General features: G+C 40.5%; 1 protein-coding gene across 2 annotated transcripts; it reads right to left on the bottom strand.

Moving 5' to 3' along the window:
- Positions 1–859: 859 nt before the first annotated feature.
- On the bottom strand, positions 860–25854 carry dpysl5a (dihydropyrimidinase like 5a). Of its 2 annotated transcripts, none has more exons than XM_063007574.1 (13): positions 25767–25854; positions 18038–18306; positions 12312–12470; positions 10344–10523; positions 10167–10235; positions 9971–10015; positions 7971–8046; positions 7638–7794; positions 7367–7508; positions 5875–6017; positions 5482–5689; positions 4255–4423; positions 860–2760 (listed from the first exon to the last, which is right to left on the bottom strand). In XM_063007574.1, the coding sequence occupies exons 2-13, from the start codon at positions 18296–18298 to the stop codon at positions 2675–2677; spliced, it is 1695 nt and encodes a 564-aa protein (XP_062863644.1). In that variant the 5' UTR covers positions 18299–18306; positions 25767–25854; the 3' UTR covers positions 860–2674. The 2 variants fall into 2 exon arrangements, with proteins under 2 accessions (XP_062863644.1, XP_062863645.1); XM_063007575.1 differs by lacking the exon at positions 25767–25854 and adding an exon at positions 25397–25608.
- Positions 25855–25899: the final 45 nt, after the last annotated feature.

Here is a 25899-nt window from a genome sequence, read left to right as displayed (position 1 = left end):
GAAAGACGTTTCAGGTACTCCGCTTTGCGTCGAGCCAAAACATCCTTTCCCTGATAAAATCGCAGTAACGCACGGCCTCTCGTGGCTTATTGCTTTAACATATAATTAATGTGCACAAAGTAAAGTCCATAAAGACATGATTTAATAGATTTGGTTTGAAGAAGCTTAAGTAGATTGCACAGAACCCTAAACTCAACAACTTCTTAGTGAACTAAAACATCAAATTACATATTTATGTAGAGGATGTTATAGCCTCTAGAGATATTTTACAATGGAACATCCAACAAGCATATGCTTAGGTGTTTTTTTTTATATTTTTCCCACTTTTTCCCCCCTAACCTAGTCGTGTCCAATTACCCTGATTGTGTCCTCCATCCTCATTCGACCCTGAGGACGCCTCTCAACTGACATACGCCCCCTCCGGCATGTACAGCCAGTACAGACTGCATTTTTAACCCGCACGAGTCGAGTTCATACACTGACGAGCACTGTGTATGGAGGGCCACACCCCCATCAGCATTATTCCTCAGCCCTGTGCAGGCGCCATCAGTCAGCCAGCAGGGGCCGCAGTTGCACCAGTTATGAGGACCTATGATCCGACTTTCATACCCTATAACCCTGAACAACAGCCAATCATTGGTCATGCAGCCACCCAGCCCAGTTGGAAAGGCAGAGCTGAGATTTGAGAACACATCACCTCCTTAACCACCCTCCTAGTTAGTCAACGGTGTGTGGTGTGCTGCAATATTGCATGCATGTATTGATTGATGTAACTCTGATTGATGTTCGATCCAGAAGTATCAAATTCAGGATGGGACAGGGTTTATTTGTACTTCTGAGAGAAACATAAAACATACAGTTCTGGTGAATACATACAAGGTTTATATTAAAATGAGATTGCAATACAGTTAAATCAAAAAGAAAAACAAATATCAAACATACATGAATACTCAGCACCAATCAGCACCAATAAATCTATGTTTTATTGTATTTGTTAGACTGTTACACTATGACACCTGTGCTATAACAACATCTGATTCATGTACTCTGTTTAGTGGGGTCTCCCAATGCATTCAGCTGTACAACTGAAGTGTGTTCTGAAATAAAAACCTGACACAATTAGTAAATCTCCTAGAATCTGGTAATTAAGTATGTTTCTGAGCTCTTAAGAAAGCGAGAGTGTAAATGATCTTAATGCTGCACTAGAAAACCAGAGCTGCTTCATATTTTCATCATGAACAGGGTCGCAGTTGGTCTGGGGCCTACTTTAAAAAGTGTAGGGCAGGAATACACCCTGGAGAGGGCGCCAGTTCATCAGAGGTCAACAACATTTATTCACATCAATTTAAAGCATCCAATCCACTTTCTTTGCGTTCTTGAAGAACACAGACTGCCCTGTCTGACTGAAAATGTAAAAAACTTTTAAAGCTGCCAGATGTAACTTTTAGGTATGTGTTATTGCGAGTATGTTAGATATCATCAGTTGTGCTGTACACAGATTATTCTGATGGTTGCTTTTGGCAATTTATTTCACAATCATTTTTGTACTGACATCTGAGACCTAATATCAGACCCAACAGCTCATACTATGAAGGGCTTTGAGGAGACTCAAAGCAGCACAAACCTGCATATTGCATTGTAGCGCTTGCCTTGTAACAAGTTGAGAGAATGCACAGTCTTGTAGTTGAGCATTCTATGAGTGTTAACTTGTGTTAACTTCTAAAGGCATTAGGAAATCCCAGGTAAAATGAGAAAATCACTAATCAGTGACACTGTAAACATTATATTAAGTTCTGGGAGATACTGTTACTTCACTATAAATACAAACAAATAAAAAAAAGCTACTGATAACAGTGATACATGTCTAACACACACTTGTTGCCAGTCACAAGGTGGAAAACATGCTGAACCAATAACCCCCAAAAATTCAAGATGTACACACACAGATTTGCTAAACTGTCACTGGTATTTACTAGCTCAAACATTTTTCACTAGCTTTTGAATGTTCCTAAAATCAATAGTCAGGAGAATAAAAATTGCACTAAAATACAGAAACGATACTGAGACAGCAGTTTAGAAGCAGTTTTACATGTTACTTGATAACCACAACGAGTGTACAGGTAACAAATGGAGAGGCAGGATATTACTGTACATAAGTGCAATTTCAGAGACCAAACACTGAGGTAAACGTAATGTGCCCAAACCATGGGAAAAAAAACCTGCTAAATAAATATACACAAGTCCAAATCCTTTAGCTGCAGTAATGTGAAACCTGCTCAATTTTATACCAAATGTCCAATTACTATGTCTCTAAGTGGAATCTGTGTTGCATATTACAGTGCACTGTTATTAATATTGTGATAAACAGGGTCAGAAGTGCCATGTTCAATTTACCATAACCATATTCAAACAAACTATGAAAACCAGATTGCAAATGGAATTCATTAATAACCACATCTCTCACAAACACTTCACACAAGCTCTATAAACATACAGGTACCTTGTTTTGCCATGTTCCTTGTTCTTATGACATCATTACATTACATGTGGGGTTTCAGTTATGCTAACAGCAAAAGTGACTAAGGTTAGATCATTTTGGTCAGTGTGAAATAATGTTAGGTGTTTAGTTTCTGGTTTCGTTGTTCACTGGTTCCAAAACGTGCAGCAGCTGATGTTACCATATGCCACTGGATCTGCCACCGGGAGGAGCTAGGATCCTTTGTGAAGATCGCTTTGGGAGGTTATCGTCAATCTGGACACCTGTCGAAACATAAATGCATACAGCTAGTACATGTTACATTCAAACAGCAAGATTACGTTCTTAATTTCCAACCTGATTTCATGTGTAGCTTTTTTATATTAGCGGTTTAGGGGTGTCCAAACTGTTTTAACTGAAACTGTTGCTCAGTTACTTAAATGTGCTCATTTTTCTCTATTTATTAATGCATTTTCTCAATTTTTTCATGTTTTTGCATAGCCAATTAGTCTTCCGCTGCTGAGGATCCCGATTACGTTTGAGGAGGGTATATTTGCCTGCTCCACGCCCCTTCCGACACATGCGCAGTCCCTCAACCCCATCTTTTTCACCCATGCTTCAGTGGATTTGCACACGAGGCTCATTCACTTCTGCACAGATGCCCTTGTCTGCTAACCAGGTTCCTTTAAAGTGTTTGAGGACCCCACCCACATGGTCCAGTCTGTTCCCACCCAGCAGACTCGACAGCCAATTTTTTTCTGCTGCAGGCACTGCCATTTGTGCCTGCTAAGTGGCGCCTAGACGACTGTTAGTAGAGCTGAGATTTGAACCGGGGTGTTCAGAATCTCAGCGCTGGTGTGCTAGCGGAATATCACCACCTGGGCACCTAAATGTGCTTATTTTTATTCATTTTCATCAACTGCTTCATCCTGGTCAGGGTCAAGGTGCATTCGATTTCACCAGGAAACACAGGGCACAAGGCAGAAATACCCATTACGGGCGCTAATCCATCACAGGGCTTTGGCCATCTTTTCCCCTGAGAACCTGGATCTCTGCGTTGGCGTGCTAGCATAATAGACCGCTGCACTACTGAAGTGCCGTTTTAGAAAACATAAAAAAGCTACAAAACAGGTTAGATTAGCTTCATAACATTAATTCATATTGTTTTTACGTCATGTCAGGGCACAAATGTTTCTATATTAGTAGTAGCATGACTGGCTGAGTGGACCACTCATCTGCATCACTACAGTAATGTGCGTGTATATGGTGGGTATATTTGATGACATGACATAAAACAATAACTGCATATACTACATAGGTGTGCATGATCGCCTGGCCACAGTCTTATACAAACATTTGGACACCCCTGGTTAAATTCCACGTTTTGCTCATTATCAACATCAATGTTACCGCACAATTACTTCTTATTTGCTGAAATTTTATTTCATTCCATGTTCATCTACCACTTGTTCCTGGTCAGGGTTGCGGCTGATCTGATTCCACTAAGAAACCCTGGGTGCAAGGCAGGAATACCACGCCTTTCTTAGACATAGTCCTTAGCACCAATGAGATTCAAACCCAGATCTCGGCACATATCTGTTAGTGTAATAGACAGCTGTGCCGTGCCTATAATGTAATTATTAGGGAGAGACATAAAATGTGGAAAAGTTATTTATTTGTTCATTCATTTATTTAAAACACAGAACTTGACCAGGAGTGTCTGAACATTTTTATACTTCCAGACACATTATAGCCAGTGTGAAACCAGGGTAAGGTACCAGATAAGCTGAAGCTTGACTCATGCAGGTCTCTCACTCCACCGTGACGAGTGCAGGGGCGCTGGGCCATGTCTCCGGATTCTGGAGCCACATCCTTCTTTCCTGCGTTCTGCACTGCTGCCACTTCCCCAGTGTAAGGAGTACGGTCCACTCCCTTTAGAGCCTGGCACTAAGAGAAAAAAAAATTCACTCAGGTCTGCCATGTAGTCATCACAGTTACGTATTCCATATCACAGTCCTGAATGAAGAAAATAGTAATGTACAAACACCCATGATAAATATTAAAATTTACATTTGGCAGACACTTTTATCCAAAGCAACACACTAGTGACATGAGTCAGGGGCTTAAAAATGAAAGCAGGTGGAAGGGCTTGAGGCCCTGATCAGTAGTACCAGTACTCTAATGATTGAGACACCACTGCCCCAAAGTTAACTCATGGCAAAACTGCACAAACAATTCAAAGCTTTTTCTGTCAACTTTTCCACTTTTCACAAACACTTTTAAGGCGTTAAGAACCCAGTACCTACCAACATTGAGAACCTACCACAGACAGTGTTGAAACACCCGTTTGATGCCAAAGGACAATTAAAGATATAGAGTCTCGTACAGAAGGGCTACTGGGGCTCAAATTGCAGATAATTTTAATACTGGTGATTCTCACAAGCCTGGTAGTGTGCTTGCAGGTCAGTCAAAATGCCCATAAAAACCCCTGTCCACTGTCAAAAGCACCTACAATAAGCATGCCAATAAGCATTTGAACTGGACATCGGAGCAATGGAAGAGGGTCATAAAGTACGATTAATCCTGGTGTCTCCTCGACTATGCGAATGGCCGAGCATGTGTGTTACTATTAGCCCGGTAAAAGATGTCACCAGGGTGCACTGCAGTACTACACACCTCGCAACAAATACAAGTTGAACGACTTGCTGGTAATATTCTGGTACCAGATACCACAGGACTCATTAAAGTGTCTTGGCGGGTCATAATGCTTCGGCTCATGTATAATTAGCCAAACAAAAATGCATTGTATACATTAATGTGTTAAGGTGGCTCTTTTGATCTACAATAGATAAAAACCAACAATTTTTAATGATCTACAGATTATTTAAAGGTGTCGGTTCCTTAATTATAAAACTAAGTGATCTGAGTGCAAAAATGTCCACAAATTATGCATATCTGGCCCTATAGGTAATACATTTACAAACTTTTAGGGGTTCTGGCAGTACCTTTTCTCTCTGCACCATTTTCTTGTAGAGATAGTCTGGAAATGTTCTGAGTGGGTAGAACTTTCCAGAACCCTCGGCACAGGTGAACATTCCGTTTTCATAGACCACACGACCACGGCTAATGGTGACCAGCGGCACACCGTGACAGCGCAGACCCTCGTACAGGTTCACATCTCCACCTTGCCATTGTGTGGTCACAGAGATAGTCCTGCACAAACAGAATGCACACATGTCTTTAAAAGGGATACGCATTTCCTAGATGTGCATGGGTACAAGTTATGTGTAGTAGCTGCTATACATTTCAGAATTTGTTTCTGATTAAACGGTGCAAATTCAAAGCAATATCACACAAATATGAAGACAGATTAAGGTTTTACTCTTAGTGGTGTTTACCTGGTTGACTCAGGGTCCCAGACCACCACATCAGCATCAGCTCCAGGAATAATCCTGCCTTTCCTGGGGTACAGGTTGTAGATCTTTGCAGCATTGGAGCTTGTGACAGCAACAAATCGATTTTCATCCATCTTCCCTCCAACCTACAAAAAAAAGTATATATTGATAACTTGATATTTTACTATGTACTGTTTGGTGGTATCAGTAATGAAGACTGACAGACCAGATGTCCTTGTGATGGATTGCAATTTATACAACAGGTAGTTCCGACCTTACAATCTGATTGGTTGAGAAGCGTTCTAAACGTGCTGATATTCGTTATAACAGCACGGTCTTTTCACACCACAGTGGTATTACTCCGCTGACGCGTTGCCAGTAACGACAAGCTTCATGCACACAAACGCGCACGCAGGCAACACAGACTTTTTCTCCCGGTCACGTTTTAAATCCGTTATCTGATATACAATCTAGCGCACTGTGTAGGGAACATAACCAATTGTCTAATTCACTATCTAGTGCACTATGTAGGGAACATATATCCATGATCTGATACACAATCTAGTGCACTATGTAGGAAACATTAATGTGTTTGTAACGCGAACAGTTAGCTTAATAGCCCTGTTAGCAGTATCTAGAAGTTCTGTTTTCACCCATATCCTTTGGTGTGTGCGAGAGGTTTTTTTATTTCTTTTTTTTCCCTTCGGAGGTTCTTGACTTTTTCTTCTTGTTGTTCTTACCTCCCTGAAATGAGTTTTTGCAACTTGGGATGTCTGCTTTGTAGTGTTAAACTTTATATTCGTTGTGGAACTACTTTTTGGCGGAAGGTATTGTCAATATTAAAGCATATTTATTATGAAATTCAGGGCTTCTTTGATTTATTTTCTTTATTTATTTTGTAAAAACTGTTGTATAAAAGCAATAGAACACTCGAGGTCGTGTGTTATCGCGAATAACATCACGGCTGTGATTTGGTCGCAGGCACGAACCGAAGGTGAGTTCTATCCCTCTCGTGTTCTATTGCTTAAATATAATATCTTTGGAGGTACTATTAACACTAAAAGGTATCTACACATTCCTCCTTTAGGAACCTCAATGCGTTTTTTCAACACGACAATGCCAAGACAGATTTTGCATGTTACAATAGCATGGCTGTGTATTCGGAGTGTGCAGGTGCTACATGCAGTCCAGGCCTGTCTCTCATTAAAATATGTGACGCATTATAAAGTGTAAAGCATAACAATGGAGGCTCTGTCCGGTTGCACTGCCTAACTTACTTATGCTCCTTAGTCATCAAACGAAAGTGTTCTATAGTTGGTAAACACAATCCTGTCCTAATTTTTTTGGAATATGCAACAAGCATTCAAACTGCTGTATGGGCACAATGCGGAGAAAAATATGCTCAAGTTCCTAAAGTGAACAGGACCCCGCTGTGACCCAGACAAGGATAAAGAGGTTGCTGAAAATAAATGGTCTTACAAAAGGTGAAACCTACCACTCCTTTCTCCCAGATTACACTCATGCGGTCCTGCACACCAGGTACTCCATGAGGGATCTTAGTGAAGTCATCTTTGCCCATGGCTTTCTGTTTGGTGGTCAAGGGTCGGTGGTCTGAAGTTACCACATTCAGAGTGTCACTAAGGCAACAGAAATAGGAGTGAGAACAAATATTATGTAAACATATAATAACTTTGTTCTATTCACAAATCTTAATCTTCTCTATAAATACAGTAACGTTCTTATGTGTAAGTTCAGATGAAACCTACCTTCCCAGCAGGCTTAGTAGGAAGTTGGGTGTGTTGGGGTCCAGCCTCAGAGGGGGCACAGTGACATATGCGGCAGCATGGGCCCAGTCCTGGTGATAGTACTGAAGCCCGTTAATAACTGCATGGGCAGTGGTGGTCTCCCCGTGCACCACTTTGCCTACGCAGACACCAACAATGATTATTTAATTATTATAACTTGTATAGAACAGTAAATGTCTATCATTGATATCAATCAATTACTATGCTAGAAACCACAAACCAACACACCGCATGTGTCATAAAAACAGACACTTAATAAGCGCTAAGTAGATACAGATACAGGCGTGCCCTTACCGTGCATCTTTCCTGAGGCCAAAACATCTCCAGCTGACATACTGGATACATTCACCAGGTATAAAGGACAATGAGCCTAAACAAAATAATAAATTAACACACATTTGATACCAGATTTATTAGCATCCTACTATCCATCCTAAATAAATGATGCCTTTGCACTTTATGACTGCAATATTTTTGACATAGGTGGTATAGATAACATTCTAGGGGAGCATCTGTTATCACTGTATGGGTCACTGTCAAATGGGTTGACTAAAAGGTTAGAAGGCAATGCTAATACCATACAACCAGTCTGGCAGGGGGAGCCAGAGCTGTACATAAAAGCAACAAAAACCCACTTTACCATACATGTCATTGTAACTGGTGAAAAAGCTTGTCTGTAAGGATCAGGAAACCCTTAGTTCAATGCAAACACTAGCCAAGTAAATCTAAGTACTGTATCTTAATCCTGACCCTCTGAAGTTTACTCTCTAAAAAGTTGCCAGATATTAAAAAAGTACTCATTTTCCATATTTTAGGCTAATACAGGTCTGATATGATTCTCAGAGCATTTTTGCCAGACAGATTAAATAAATGCACATTATCTGCATGCCTAAACTGTTGATGTTTTTTCTATCACCATCATACAATTAAAACTTACTACATTAACAGTACAGCTTATGAGCTAAAACGCCCACAGAATGTTTAATTCTATTTTTAGAAGCAAAAAACCTAACCAAGGATTTTCACTGTGTTCAAATATTAATCTGTTATTCCACTGAGACTGCACTGGGAGGCAGAGAAGCAACCTGTGTTGGCTGTTAAAATGCATATATAGCAGAAGTTCTAGAGCCAGTCAGCCATTATAAATATATAATGTAAACAGAACACATTTAGCTGCTCACAGATCCCAGAGGAGCCACATATGAAAGCCCTACAAATGAAGACTACAAGAGCATGATATTTAAAACTATTAGCAATTAACTTGACCAGGGCTAGCAGAAGATAGGGTTTTAACCACATTCAATGGCCTAGACTGGGCATTAACACAATTCAAATTCAAATATATTTTCTTAATGACTGACTGCAAGCTCTCTGACTGGCCATTAAGAAAGTTACATTTCTGCCATAGACAGGGTATTTAGTTTTATTGACACAATCAACTTTTTAAATGTCTTAATTTTCCTGTTTTACCACCTTATCCCGGTCAGGGTCGCACTGGGTCTGGTTTCCCTGAAATAAACGCAGTAACACAACCGGGTGAGGATGCCAATCCATTGCAGGGCCTCGGACACTGCCCCCCAGACAAAGTCCATCATGTCTGTATGTAGTCTTTATGTAGAAAGATTTGAAGTGTCTGTGTGAATTTGTGCCGATTTAGTCAAAAGGGCAATTGGATGAGAAGGCCTGGCTCACACTGGACATTCTAATTCATCCCAAGGGTGTTCAGTATTCCTCCACAATAAACTATCAAACCCTGACTTTATGTGGCTGAAACTTAGGAAGGGTGTCGTAATACTTTTGCCCATATAATAAGTTTACATAAGTTTTGGTATTTTATAGCTAAAACATTTTATGAAACACCACTACTGTATTCATGTGTGGTGCAAATCTGGTAATAAATACAGACCGAGGACTGAGACTGAGTAAGACTCAAATTGGTTCAAAGTGTGTGCACCACAGAAAACAGCAAGCAGTGTTGCAACAGTTAAAACCCACTACATTTCACTGCACAGCAGCCTGAAAATCTCTCATTCCAAGGATATTTTGAAGGCTGAAATGTCCTAATTGCATAATTTTGGCAACACTGAACAAGTTGATGTGCACAAGAGAAGATGAAACAACATCTTTTAATTTTTAGTTCTACATTTCTTATAGATTCAGAATTTTTACTTAGTTTTTTATGACCTTTTCATAACTGCTGCTATTTTTCCTGTCAGAATATCATTGATGATTATAAACACCTGACCAACCTCATGTCAGCAAAATTCAAATAAAAAGCATTCCACAGTACTCACTCTATTCGCGATGGTGATTGCTCGGTGGACTGCCTCTGCCTCCAGCTAAAAATAGAAAATAAAGAAACAGACAAATATCACTACTGCAACCAAATGATCAGCAGCACAAATAATAGTTAAAAAAACTATTTTCAAAAAAAACTAGAGGTCTAAAACTTTTTCACATAAAATTAGGGTTCAATCAGCCACACTGTACCTCCTCAGGTCTGCTGATCTCTATGCCCTCTGGTCCACTGATACCCAGATCCAATGCTTCCTTGGCACCCTAGAGCAAATTCCAAAAAAAATAAGAAAAGAACATTAACAGGACACAATAAAAAAGGCAATATTCATTTAAAAAAACTAAATAAAACTACTAAATTCAGGTCTCTACCTCTGCTACCAGTTCTCCATTCTCAGCATGCACACGGGCAATGGCTCCGATGTCCTTACAATGCTGCAACGCCTGGAAGAGCTCGCTGTCCTTCAGCATGTACACATCCTTATACGCCATGAACATCTGAAAGGAGTTCACTCCTTGTTCTCTCACCAGTGTCTCCATCTGACCTTTTACCTGCCAACAATTGAGTTTGGTAACAAATATGTTATTTCAAAGTGCTATTAAAAAGTAGACAGTATGACTAGAGTAAGAAGAGAAGGAATCATGTAGTCCAACAGTCTGCAAAATATGAGGGTTCCTGAGGTTTCCGTACTTTTAACTCTATTCATTAAGAATTTCCCAGCGAAGTACCAACTTTTTAATGCCATCAGCAAAAAATGTTTTTGGTTGAGAGCATAGCCACTGATGCACCAAAGCTTCTTTAAATGGTCCAAAAAGGTAAAAATCAGATGGCGCTGAATCCAGACTATAAGCTCTTTCTCAGTCTCTCAGACACAACCAATTACTACTCCTCCCGCCCTCACCGATTCCAAAGAAAATATAGGTGTGGAAACTTTTTGAAGATCCCTCGTATTTACAAAAACCACTTTGTATTCGTTTAAGATGCTGGACAGTTTTGTCACAGACCCTACAACCTGTAACATAGTTTGCAGGTGGGAAATTGGCCATTTTCTATGCTAAACCTACCACACTCATGCATTTTGTAAGTGTGCAATAGTGTGCAATTACTGATTATAGCCCATCTGCCCATGTTGTCAGGCACTGATGGTGATCAAAAAAGCCTGGCTTACAATTAATTAAAAGTTCCTCCACACCAGTTCTATTAAACTATGCCTTTGACCTTGCTTTGTGGACAGGGTCAGGGTCATGCCAGAACTGTAAAGGGCTTTCCCCAGACTGCTTCCACAAAACTGGAGGCATATAATTTATTTCACAGTTTATGTTATCTATAGCATTGAGTATGGCTAAAATACATGATGTCAATAATTAGGAGGGGTGTCTTTCGACCAAAGAGTGAATATAACAAAATCTGGTGGAAATTAACATGGAGCTGGGCTCTATGTATACAATATGGCTCTGTGTGAAATCCAACACTGGCAGGTGATAAGAAGCGATCAGAGACTGAATATATGTTGGAGGGGGCATGTGGTTAATTGGCTCTTTTTGATCAGTGCAAGCGGAAGCGGATTCACAGTCGGCAATTGGAAACGAGTACATCAGGAGATAATGATTTCATTTTTATAGTAATGAGAGGTATTTTTGGCTGCATTCTGTGGATCATATGCATCACTGAGACGGGCTACAATATACTACTTTCCAGCTTTCACAGACTGTGCTAATGAACTGTGCACATCCACTTCATTAAAATGCAGCCTTCTGCAAGCAAGCTGTGTTTGCACACACATGCGCAGTTGCAGAAAAAAAGAGCGATTGGATTACCCATACACAAGCCGAATTAACTCCTTAGTAGCAAAAAGAGAATATGGCCATAATCAGATTTGGATAATCCAAGTTGCTGTCTACATGACCATTTGAATAATCTGATTACTGCCAGGTCCTGAGCTGAGAAATATACTTAATTGTGTACTTGTTAGTTTATCTTAGACTTATCCTGGTTAGGGTCACGACAGGCCCAGCTTCACCAAGAAACACTGAGAGCAAGGATTAACCCCCCTCTTTCCCCATCAGTCATAGCCAATCATGTCTGTGTAGATGCCAAGTCAGCCGATGTCACCGGTAAGATTCGAACCCGGTTCTCAGCTGTGGTGGGGTAGCATAACAGACCATACTATAACATGTATGCCTGTATGACTACAAGCAGAGACAGTGCTATTATGGATGTGCCAAAAAGTTTACAAGAAGTGTACTACAGCTGGACGGTACAAAAATCCTGTAAGAGACAAATCTGCATAGCACACATGCACCATCAATTTATGAATTAATTTGTGTTGGAATGTGTACCTTGGGACTCCACGAAGTAACAGACACATGAAGAGCGTAGTCACAGCAGGTCTTGGCATCAGCATGGGATCGGCATTTCTCATAAGCATCCAGCAAGGACTCATTCTTCTCAGGCAGCACATGGCCTATCACCATTGTCGTACCTCCAGCCAGGGCAGCCTGGCAATTACAACACATTCTGATGGTCAGTTCATTTGTTTTGACATAGTCTAGGTAATGTGCTACAGTTAAAGGTCATTTCTTAATCGGAACAACACTTTACCAAATAGACATAATATAGCTTACCCGAGCAATAATCATAAAGAATGTTTTTAAAGTAATATGAAAGATCTAAGTCACAAGAACAGTCAAATACACCATTCACACACATTCACAAGAGGGAGTGTGAAGCCACAGTACCCAAACCAAAGATAAATAAAAACGATTCAGAATTTTTCAGGAATGTGTAATCACTTTGTTGAAGATCAAATAGTATTTTATGAATTAATAATTCAAATTCCCAAAGCAATTTCTTTGATGAGTAAAAATCTGATAATACCACAGGTCCCGTGGTGTTCAGAAGTTACTGTTCCATGTTTTATATACACATATTTATAAGCAGTGCTGTTACAGTTAACTGACCTGCTTGGAAAATAAGACAGCTAAAGAAACTTTGGCACATTTCTATGGTGCGTAGGGCTCTTCTTCCATCTGTCAGCTAGTACAATGAAATGGACCAGTGAGATTTTAGTCCCATTGTCTAGCAGCACAATGGTGTGACTGAGAGGCTAGTTCACCAATCTTTGCAGCAGCTCCCATGGTATCTATGGTAAAAGGATCTGATCTGCATTTGTGTCCCTGCTTGTTTAAGATCATGGTAGCATTGTGACGTTTCGGGGTTCAAGAATAAAACTTGCTTTGCCTGCGATTAACAAGCACAGTTCAGATAACAACTGCCTCGTTTGTCATCTCAAACACTACAGCGCTCTGAGAGTAAGAGTGTGCATGAGCATGTGTGTGCAGCCTGACGATGAAATCATCCACAAGCTCGCCTTTCAGGGTTTGTGGTGACCCATGGGATTAGGTTGGACAGGGCAGCCAACAACACATCCACATTCCATATTTAAACTATAATGGGTCATATGTTGTGTACTCTGGAAATAAATATATGATGTACTAATAAATACTTTAACGATATGTAGAATATATAAAAAGCAGACATTAGCGGTGCATGATGGGTGCAACAATACACAAAATTCACATTATAATACATATTGCCATTTTAGCCACCAGCATATTATTCATTTTTGGAATAAAAAGAGAACTTGCCAGCCTTTATTTAAGACCTAATTGTTGACCTAAATTGACCTATATTGGCAAAAAACCTTAAAAAAAAACTTAAAGAATATTTTAGTACTTCTCGTGAGAGATAAAGAAGATAGAGATCTACCTTGTAGTGTGTACTTTAAATTTTTTATTGATATTAGAAGCCATGGAAGGTGCCTAATCTCATCCTGGTGTTCATCCTCATTTATCAAATTATCCTCATTGCTCTAGTAAAATGTGTGTATAGGGGCATCATGCTAAAATAGGAAGTACAATTAGAGCCCCTGGTCTTGTAAAAATTATTTTATGGCTGTTATATGAGCACACAAAGCAATTACTGAACAAAATGATTTCCAGGAGATTGTTGCCCATGAGTTTGTTTTATTAATTTTTTCTATTTTATTTATGCATTTTCTCCAATTTTCTCCAAATTTAGCATAGTCAATTTGTCTTCCGCTGCTGGGGGATCACTGATTGCAGTATATTGCTGCTCACGCCTCCACCAACCCACGCGCAGCGCTTAGCGGAACCCTTTTTCACCGATGCATTCTGCACAGGCGCCTATCTATCTATCAGCGGTTACACCGTTCACAGCGCTTACACAGCGTTTGAAGACTTCACCCACATAGTCCGGTCATCCCGCCCCAGCAGAAACGAGTCGGCTGCAGGCACTGCGTCCGCTAGATGGCGCCCAGCCGACCGGTGGCAAGGCCGAGTTTCGAACCCGAGAAGTTTAGAATATCAGCGCTGGTGTGCTAGCGGAATATCCCGCTGTGCCACCTGAGCACCGCCAGTGTGAGTTTAAATCCTCGATGAAAATCATATGTCAAAGCTCTTGCTGTCAGAGGCCACTAATAAAAATGATCTTACACTGTACAATGTTTTTACAGCAATAAAAAAAAACCAAGTGTTTGGTTTAGCCATATTTAAAATAGGTGAACATTGGCTACAAATGTATTTATTACCTTAAACAAGCTTCTGATAAGTAGATCAAATCTACCTGCTCAAAGTCATCTGAGCATGTGCTTCAATGGGAACATTAAAACTCAAAAAAATTTACGTGGTCAATTTTACAAATTGCAATATCTATTCCTTCGCACTTCCCTAAATACGTAAATACTGTAGATGTGTCGGGTATTTTAAATTGCCCTGGGTGTGAGTAAGTGAATGCGTGAGTGCATATTAGCCTGTGATAAACTGAAACTAATATAAAATATTATGAGTGGCATAAAAAAATATATTATTTTTTACATGACAATCTTTATATGACAATAAATCGTCATCTAAAATTATATAATCATAAAAGTTCTAGTGGCAGTCAGCATCCTACATGTATAGGGATCCAATACATATATTTTGGACTAGAAAACATGTCTTATTGTATAACACAGTTAATCCCAGCTTCCAGTCCCCTCACTTCCGACAACACAGTTTAGGCTCAGTAGATTTGAGGATAAGCCTTTTGCTCTGTGCTCCCAGTAATTTGAGAGCTCCAGCCATGCCATGCCATTCAAGTAGAATTCACTAGGCTTTCAGTAGAACCCAGCAGATGGTGGGCCTCCCAAGTGTTCAGGCAAAAAAAAAAATCAATCTGTGTATTACTTTGGCTCCAGTCATCTACAGATGCAGCAAGACATCTGGGCCGTATCTAGTTTCACAACAGAGTAAAGTGAAGTGAGACCTTAACAAAAGCTATGCTATACGAAGGTAAAATAAATGCTTTCCTTTCACATAAATGGCATATTTTAATACATAACTGGATTATCTTTGCATTCAAAAATATTACCAACAGTTACAAAATGCACTTACACATAACCTCAGGTTTCCAATTTACCAATGTTAACAGGCTGACTGTGTCTCCCTTATCTACCTTATCTACTTAACTACCTATCAGGGACCAAGAAGGATGTGATGCACATGCTTTCTTTTTTCACTTCATTGTCATTAACTGCTTATCTTGGTTAATCTTGGTTAGGGTCTCAGCAGGTCCGGTTATAATGGAAAACAACAATAGCATGTGCTTCCACTAAAACTCATCACCTCTTTTCAAACTGCTACTTACACAGTGTTAAAGGGCAGATAAACATGCTTACTCTCACAAACATCCATGGCATGCAAGTATTATGCTCATCATTAACAAAAGACAGGAATGTCTCATCTACTAATACTCCCAACAGTTGAAGTAGCATTGTCAAGATTAATATTACAATGATTGAAGATATGTAATGGATCCACCTGCTATGTAAATTGTTGGGGAATGCAATTTACAGAATCATGCACATCCCCCATTCCATTAAGACAGGCATGGTGTCATGAAGGCACCAGTGATTCATTATACTTGGTGATTGGTTAGCTAGCTTTATTGTGTTAACCAGTTTTCATTCTTACTCTATTCCCTTTTCTGTCTACTAATGTCATTGCAGGCTGCAGATGTTCTGTGCCTTCTATTGATACTTTGTTCATTTCTGTTATTTTGACCACCTCTTTTTCCAACTGCTCCTTTTGTTGTATTGTTCTACCTTGATTACGCAACCTGTAAATTGAGTTCATTTTTAAATCTTGCAGGTACAGGGCTACACCTGGTGTCAGTCAAATGCTTAAGTGCTTAATTCCAATTTGCTCCTCAAATCTAATTAATTTTTAAGGTGAATACATTGGTATTTTATAGCACCCAATGAAAAGACACTGATCCGAACTATAGAACCAAGCAACAATGTGCAGAATGGCACTTCTAAGATTCATTAAAGACTATACAGATTTGAATTTAGTCTTACTGTGGCTGAGTCAACTTAACTTGTCTGTTATTACTAATGTTGATTATGATAAACATATGATAAACCTGCCGCCTACAACCAAGCAGTCTAATGTGCTAGCCCACCAGCACTTTGATTTCAAGCTCTTGGGGTCGAAGAACCAGGTCGTGCTATTGACCAGACTGGTCATCTAAACAGGCACAACTGGCCATGCCTGAAGGAAGAAGGTTAACTGGGCTTCAATGATGCTGTATAATTCAACTTCTGCTGTCTGGTCAAGGCATCTGCACTAGAGATGGGACGATCGATCGGCTATGAATCGGTATCGGCCGATTTTTAATCAAAATATGCTATCGGCGATCGGCGATATTTCCTAAAAGTAGCCGATTCGATCGTGTGATATATAAAGACCATGTTAAGTTAACAGCTCAGTGGATTGATCCAGACTTTGAGCTACGACGCGCCAACCATCACATCACCATTCATCAACCATCGTACAGAAACCATCGTGAAAGCTCTTCATGACCTAAAATAACATCATTAACGTTGTGCATCATACATACGATGTAATTTTGCTGATTGTAATATTTACTTTAAAAAGATAATTCAACCCGGTCACATCTGAGTCGATTCTATCAGCACGTTATATAAACTCCTGGTTCACTTTGGTAAATCGTGAGCGGTTCTTACTTGTGATGTAGATGAGAACAGAAAATGTTACAGAGCCAATCAGAGGCAAAAGTTTATTCATTACCAAATTCGTTAGTTCAGGATCATCTGCTAAACTTTTAGGGTAATCAGAACTTTTAGCTCCACAGACGGAACGAGTCTGACTCGGTGACCGCTCTGTGGTAATAGCGGTTTAATTAAGCTTTTTAATGAAGCTTTTTAATGTAAGAAAGTCACACAAAATGTTCTGTAGTAGCTGGTGTTTATTTAAAACCACAGCATTTATTAATAACAGTAAAAACGGAGAGAGAAACTTACGCGTCACATTTGACTCCTGAATCAGAATCATTTAAAGCGACACTGTGAACAAAGCGTTTTTTTTAAAGAAACACACACACGCTGTTGCTTTCGGTTTATTTTCACTGTGAGGCTCTTTTTAAGTTTTTTTCAGACTAAACTGGATAACATTAAACCTGTGTGTGTGTGTGTGGTCAGTTAGACTAATAAGATATGTCTCCTGTGGGTGAAAAAAATAATTGTTTGGTTACTTTATTATTTACTGCTGATTTTGCGCTAAAAATTGCATGTACCCCCCCCCCCCCCCCCCCCCCCCGCGATCGAAATCGACTATCGTCCGATTGCCCTGAAAGGAGATCGGAGATCGCAATCGGTGCCAAAAACCCCGATCGTCCCATCTCTAATCTGCACTAATGTTGGGGTTTTCAAGGAGTTCATAGCGCGTCTCTGGTGTGAGACTCTCGCGGCGACGATTGCCAACACAGGGGTTGAGAATGGTAGCGCTGTCATAGATAGAAACCGGCGCATGCTCACTGAGGGTGAGTCTTAAATCAATGGTCTGAATGGTGGTTAGCCGGTTAATCACTGGTATCAGATTCCATATGCTTTTTAAGATGAAATAAAATCCTTTCTATACATAAGCAAAAGAAAGAGATTTAAACTCACGCTCCTAAATGTGCCAGTAAAATTATGAAAAAGTACCTTGGTGCCACTGTAAAAGTCATCAGCAGTGGTGACATTCATAAAGCTCTCCTGAAGATGCACACTTGTGTCGATGCCACCAGGCAGCACTAGCTTGCTCGTCGCATCTATCACCTTGGCTCCTCCTGGGATCATCAGCTCTTTGCCCACCTGCTGGATGATGCCATTCTCAATGTACACGTCAGCCTCCTGGGTAAAATCATCATTCACCACTTTGCCTCCCTTTATGAGGATGCGCACTGTTGCTGGACCAGAAGACATGATTCCACCTGCAAACATGGCACACAAATAACATTTATGATTAGATATAAATAGTAATGTAAAGTTAACACTGGGTCTTTAACTGGTTGTATGTTTCTATATATTGATACAAGCCCTAAGAAAGACTTATAAGGTCATCAGGTCCAGAAATCAGGGTTAAGACTAATTATTACCCTTCAAGAACCAGAGATTGCAGCAGGTTATAAGTAGGCAGCAGGTTGCAGTAGGCACTTGTTTTCCAAGTGCTCATTAATAAGTCTTCATTTTTATTTTAGCCTTTCCCTTAAACGGCTGTGTAAAAGAATGCAATCCAACATACTTAAATAAGCAAACTGTGACTGCAATCAGAAAACGGCTTGTGCTGGACGAAAAGCACCAGGTGTAACAACCCCCCTGCCATGGAGATGTGCAGGAAAGCACAATTTACAAAATCATGTCCATTTGCCATTTGGGGGCATGAAGATGCAGCTGATTCTTCTTAACTGACAGTCACCTGCACCTCACCTCAGTGTTAATTTACTCCAGGTGGAAGTGTTTCTATTTATCACTGTTTCTTTCTCGCAGACTTGCCAGCTTCTTGTTGACAACTTGCTTTTCTCGGAAACCATGATGCCAGACTCTTTCCGGTCCTGGCACAGATGCGGTACTCTTGATCTTTTCTGGGAAAATTGGGCATCTACACAGCCGGTGTTGTGCCACCTTGATTGGCCCTTTCTGAAGTTGGCCCCTTGTATGGATCCACACTGAGTGTAACTAGTGCCAGTTAGTGGAGTGGCAGTTGGGCTTGTTCATGGCTGCCCCTGGCTTGATCTGGGTTTTCTTTCTTTCCTTTTCTTTCTGAGAATTATTTTGGCAGCTGTTTTTTTATTTACCATTTAACCCTTTTGATTAGAGATGGGACGATCGATCGGCTACGAATCGGTATCGGCCGATTTTTAATCAAAATATGCTATCGGGGATCGGCGATATTTCCTAAAAGTAGCCGATCCGATCGTGTGATATATAAAGACCATGTTAAGTTAACAGCTCAGTGGATTGATCCAGACTTTGAGCTACGAAGCACCAACCATCACATCACCATTCATCAACAATCGTACAGAAACCATCGTGAAAGCTCTTACGATGTAATTTTGCTGATTGTAATATTTACTTTAAAAAGATAATTCAACCCGGTCACATCTGAGTCGATTCTATCAGCACTGGTTCACTTTGGTAAATCGTAAGCGGTTCTTACTTGTGATGTACAGTAGATGAGAACAGAAGATGTTACAGAGCCAATCCGAGGCAAAAGTTTATTCATTAGCAAATTCGTTAGTTCAGGATCATCTGCTGAACTTTTAGAAAACTTTTAGCTCCTTAGACGGAACGAGTCTGACTCGGTTACAGATCTGTGGTAATAACAGTTTAATGAAGCTTTTTAATCTAAGAGAGTCACACAAAATGTTCTGTAGTAACTGGTGTTTATTTAAAACCACGACATTTAATTAATAACAGTAAACACGGAGAGATAACTGAGAAGAGAAACTTACGCTTCACATAAAAACGAATCAACTCATGAATCAATGAATCACTTATAGCGATACTGTGAACAAAGCGTCGCTTCTAAAGGCACAAACACACACACACACGCCCGCGCTGCTCCGGTTTATCTTTACTGTGAGGCTCTTTTTAAGTTTATTTACTGCTAATCCCCCCCCCCCTTCCCATCGGAATCGGCTGTCGACCGATGTCCCTGAAAGGAGATCGGAATCGGTGCCAAAAACCTTGATCGGTCCATCTCTACTTTTGATCATGGCTTTTTAGCCTGAGTATTGCTGTTCATTGGTTAAGCATCCTGCATACTGGGTTTATTTTAGATTCTTCAGTGGCGAGGCACGACCCGCCCTATTACACCAGGTTGAAATCTTCACCAAGGTATAGCAGGCTTATGCTTACTACTGAAGCACATGCTTTCAAAATAAATTGTGTCTGACATTGATGTGGCTGTTGTATTGGCCCTGACACTGATATTTGGTATTGGTTCACACATCTCAAATATAAGTGATGAACTTTTCAAATGAGTCTTTCACGCTGTTTAATTGACATGGCGTAATGTGTTTTAATTTAATGCAATTTCTTGCAAAATACAAACAAGCACAAATCCAACCTCAGCCATCGAGTAAAAAAGGGCTTTCTCAGTCACTATCTGAAGTCGTTCAGTATGGCTCAATAAAACAGTGTCTGTGAAAAAGAAAATACAGTGATGGAACAGTTAAATATAGACATAACTTCTTTCTCTGCCAACCACTTTTTCCATGGCACTGTAGCCCTTCTCCTCGAACATAATGTTTTCATTCACTTTTTCCACGAAACACTCAAATGAGAGGGTTTGGAAGGCAGTTTACATACAGAACCATTTCAGTTCAGCCTGAATCACAAAGGTTTACATCCACAAAGTACAATTACAGTTCGGGCTGAAAGATCAAACTGGACGCTAAACTGACTTTAGATGAACTCGATGTCAGTTCTGAGCTTTACTAATGTCTGTTTGCTGCAAGAGCCACTGACTCGGGCCAAGCACTGCAGCAAATCAGTCAATGAACAAGCATTCAAACCCTAAACGCTCTTTTTTAAACATAACTGATTGTCACAGCCTGGCATTTGTATCAATTTGACAAGTAACTTTTTTAGTTTAAACAAAAACTATTAAAAATAGAATAGATTTTTATGGATTTCAGAAATAACACTTTTTTGAGCATTTTCTCATGTGTTATGCTTTTACCACAAACCATTGTCTTAAAGATGTTTTGTTTCTGTGTATGTTCTATAGTGTATAATTACACATGCAACTAGTAAAATTATTCACTCAAGACGGTAGTGTTGAGTGTTTTAGGTACCGTTATGGACACACATTCTTCCTTTGTATACATATGAACAATAGATCAACCTCTGTATACACATGTGCATAACAGCTCAGCCTTTGTACAGCATTACAAGCAGGTCCATATTATTTCCCATGCTTTTGGAACGGGATCTTCAAAAGATCTTTAAAATTTCGCCATGTAATGTATGATCACCAGGGTTAAGACTAGGACTCTAGATTAGATAAGGACTGAGCCACTCAAGAACCTTAATTTTATGCCACTGCAGTATCGTGCTTTAGGTCGTTGTTTTTTTCTTCTTCTTCTTTGCAGCTCTTCCATAAAGAGTCAGCCCCTCACAACTCAGTCAGAGTGATAGTGTCCACACATGCCCTTTAAACCAGTGCACTTTCAGTTTGCTGAATACGTAAAGAAACAGTCTGACATAGATATTGTAGCTAGAGTGTCATTTTTCAATTTTTATTTCATTTTTTTTATTTTGTACCACTACTTTATTATGGTCAGGGTCGCCATGGGTCTGGTTTCCCCAGAATTAATGGGTGCAATGCAGTAACACACCCCGGACAGTCAAACCAATCCCTTGCAGGACTTCGGCCATGCCCCTGCCCAGACATAGCGAATCATGTCTGTAGGTAGACGCCCAACTGTTGTTTTTGATTCCTTCATATACATGAGCATGAATATCAAGCTGCTATTCCAATACAAAAAATCCGAATAATTTTTAAATGTCTGTTTATTACTAAGTTGTAGAAAGGCATTGGATTCTATTTTTCCTATTTATTTATGCATTTTTCTCCCATTTTTCTCCTGATTTAGCATAGTCAATTTGTCTTCCACTGCTGGGGATCCCTGATTGCTTTCAAGGAGGGTATATTTTCTGCTCACGCCTCCTCCGACCCCTGCGCAGTCCTTAGCAGACCCCTGCTTTTCGCCCACAGGCGCCTCTATCTGCTAATCAGGGTTCATGCACAGCGTTAGAAGACTCCACCCACATAGTCCGGTCATCCCACCCTAGCAGACACGATGGTTAATTAGTGACTGCTGCAGGCACTGCCAATCGTGCCCACTAGATGGCGCCCAGCCGACCGGTGGCAATGCCGAGTTTCGAACCGAGAAGTTCAGAATCTCAGCACTAGTGTGCTAGAGATAAATATTCTGCCGTGCCAGCTGGGACATAGGACAAAAATGACTTCTAAACATGCAAAACCTGATGAAATTCCTGATGATATTCAATTTTGTTTTGTTAATTTTGTTTTGGGGTCTATTACACCAACCCACCACTTTTAAAATGTGGATTAGAATCTCATATATGGGCACATATGGGCTTTGTCTAGTGAAAAGGAGGGGGGATGGCCAAAGTCCTGCGATGTTCGGGTGCTCTGTCCCAGTGAAACCGGACTTGCTGTCGGTTGATAAAAATGAAATAAAAAAAATTACATTAAGATTAACACAAGTACAACTCACGTTTGAAATGTGCAGTCTGAGACAATAAAAAATAAAGGGCTGACTGCTTTTTAAAGATATAATTTGGTGTATTCGAGGAATTAGCTGCTACATGTTTAGAATGATGTGATGAACATGGACGACAGTGTGGAACAGCTGCTTCTGTCATGACTGTGCAAACAGCAGCGTCAGTCCCTATAAAGAAATAATGAAGCTTTAAATCGGGGGTTTGGATGGTTCTGACCCAGATTGCACAGCATACACAGAAATGTGACATTTCACCGTGTGGGCCCATTAAAATAAAGATACGGCAGATTCCCAGCATGCTTGCACCCCCATCTGCTTCAAGCCCCTGACTGAGGAGGGAGGGGTGGTTGTCAAGGGAGCGGGTGGAGCTGGGTGTGCCCTCACGCCTCTGTCTTTACTATACTATATTAAGCCGCAATACAGTGCACGTTACGTACGTCTCCGTTCTCTCGGAACAGCCCAGGCACGAATTAGTCACACATTTGTTCCTCTGCATGGCTAATGCAGGCAGATTTTGCCATGACCCAATTCTGAATTTAGCATATTCCACACACATGCAATGCTCTGTCAACAAAGAGTGCACAAACCCTTATAGGCTGCTGATTCCACTGCCCAAAGCAGTGTGCGATCCATATGTGATATAAATCATCACAACCAAAACATTAGGACCACCCTCTAAAATGTGTGTTCTGTAACATGGCCCGTGCCAATCAGAGATATATTACATGTTGGACTAAATGTAGATACTTGAATTACAGCATAGATGCTCACAGGCAGTACGCACCCAACAGTGGTCCATGGAAGGACGAATCACAAACTGCCGACAAGCTGATGGGCGGCCAAGATGCTACCTTTGATCCCAGAGGACTTGAAGGCTACGGCATCTGGTATGACCAGCAGAAGAGCTATTGTGGTTCAAATTGGTGATCAATTTAACCCTAGTGATGGGGCGAATGAGTCACAACACACAGTGATCAAAACCGCAGTGTATGGGGCTGCATAGTTGCCGCCCAGTCACGGTGACCATGCTAACTCATGCCCACCATCAAATGAACAGATATCAGAACTGAATATCAGAGTAATATTAGAAGGTCAACTGATCAGACAAGATTTTTTTTCAAGATCATGTGGACATGTGAATTGATTAGTAGAGATGGCATCAGGATGCACTGTAGAACAATCTACCCCACAACATGCAGAAGTAAAAGGACCTGCTGGTAATGGCAAAGCACCGGTTACCACAGGACTCCATCAGATGTCCATGTCTCAGTGGAATTTTGCACAAAGATTTTTTGTGGAGCAGTGGTGTACAGCAGTTTTGAGGGCTAGCGACAGATGTTTGTTGTAGTTAAGATCACGACTTCAACTGACCATTCATATTAAAACAACAGATGTGCTTCAATAGTGACCTTTTGGTATTGTTTTGCTTTGGGGTCAACTTCTTTCACAGACCTTATTGTTGTGTAGACCATTCTCTTTCCTATCAGTGCTGATCAGATTAAATTCCCTGCTGCAAGATTCCACACACCATAATGCCACCACCACCACATTTGACAAATGTGGCAATGGTGTTACCAGGCAGGTTGTTGTTATAGATCTATGCTATTCAGGTTTTTAACTCAGAATCATTGACTTTAGTCACAAGTGCTTTTTTCTTGCAACTTTCAAGATGTATTAAAGGTTCTGGGTGTAAAATCTTAGCTATTGTTTATCCAGTTACAGTCACAAACAAGCAACAGGTGTTCATATATAGTTTTTTCAATGAGTTTAGAGGAATAGCCTAGTCTAGGCAGTGTGTCTATAGTTTTTTTCTTTTCTTTTCCTTTTTTTTTTTTAACCAAACTAAGCTCTAAGGAATGGCCTGTGCATTTGAGATGGGCTTTTCTGCTCTCAATTTGCTTTAGGTGCAAAGCAAGTGTGTGAATGGGTGAGAACATGAACATGCTGTGTGATAAACTGGATCCATGACAAAAGAGCACTTCTGGTATGGTCAGTGTTTTCTGCTAAAGCTGGATCAATCGGTGATTCTGATCAGGATGAGTCCATTTATTTGTTTGTTTATTAGGATTTTAACGTCATGTTTTACACTCTGGGTTACATCCATGACAGGAACGGTAGTCACTCATTACACAAGGTTCATCAGTTCACACAAGGTTATATCAAACACAGGCCTGGACAATTTTTGTATCTCCAATTCACCTCATTTGTATGTCTTTGGACTGTGGGAGGAAACCGGAGCACCCGGAAGAAAACCCACGCAGACACAGGGAGAAAGGACCCGGACCGGCCCACCTGGGATCGAACCCAGGACCTTCTTGCCGCGAGGCGACAGTGCTACCCACCGAGCCACCGTGCCGCCTCGGTTATTTAAGATGAATACATTGAATAAATACTTAACAACAGTGACAAAACCAAGCCGCTGTGTGTCATACAGTGTAGGCTGACTGGGCTCTAATTCAGAATTATGTACTGTGCTATAACTGGTGGCTCAGCAGGTAATATGGGTGCTGCATAGCAACATAGATCCTGGGAATCCAGGTTCAAATGAATCAAATTAATGAATCAAAAAGTGTTTCATTCATATAAGTGGTGAAATGTGAGCCTTGGTAGAAAGAGGCTGCATTCTATATATTGTTTATGAAGCACATCACACACAAAGGGGTGACCAAGCCCTTCCACTAATGAAGACATGGATGACAGGGTGCTGGCCACACGTCCTGTTATATATCAATACTATATATAATACAATACCTGTATCAATACTCACACTAACACAAGCTGTCCATTTCTGTCCATTCATTATCCATCTGTTAGGTTGTGTTACGACAGCAATATCAACTGAGCCTCCATAAATCATGTTTATAGCTATGCGCCTGGTCCATTCCAGCAAGGTAAAACTAAACAACGTCCAAATGTTTGTTTCATTTCCAAACATTTACCATTTTCGAGCAAATCGAGGGTACAGAGGCTGTCACACCCGGATGGAGCAACGACGAGCAGGACCAACCAACCCGCCCAACGTTCCTCACAAAACGACAGCCGTGTAACGGTCATTTAGCACAACCAGCGTCTTTCAAACCAGTACATAATTTGACACAACATAAAAATGAAATATAATTAAAGCATAACAAGCTTACCTTTTGGAAATATTCCACAACACGGTCTTTCAGTTCTGTGAGACGATAACGCTGGGTGACACCCGCAAGCAGTCTCAGGCAGATGCAGGTTGCGCTGGTAACCGACCCTCTAATGATTCGATTCTCCTTCCTT

The sequence above is a fragment of the Trichomycterus rosablanca genome, chromosome 13 (genome assembly GCF_030014385.1).
Source record: "Trichomycterus rosablanca isolate fTriRos1 chromosome 13, fTriRos1.hap1, whole genome shotgun sequence".
NCBI lineage: Eukaryota > Metazoa > Chordata > Actinopteri > Siluriformes > Trichomycteridae > Trichomycterus > Trichomycterus rosablanca.
This window is presented reverse-complemented; position numbering and strand designations above follow the sequence as displayed.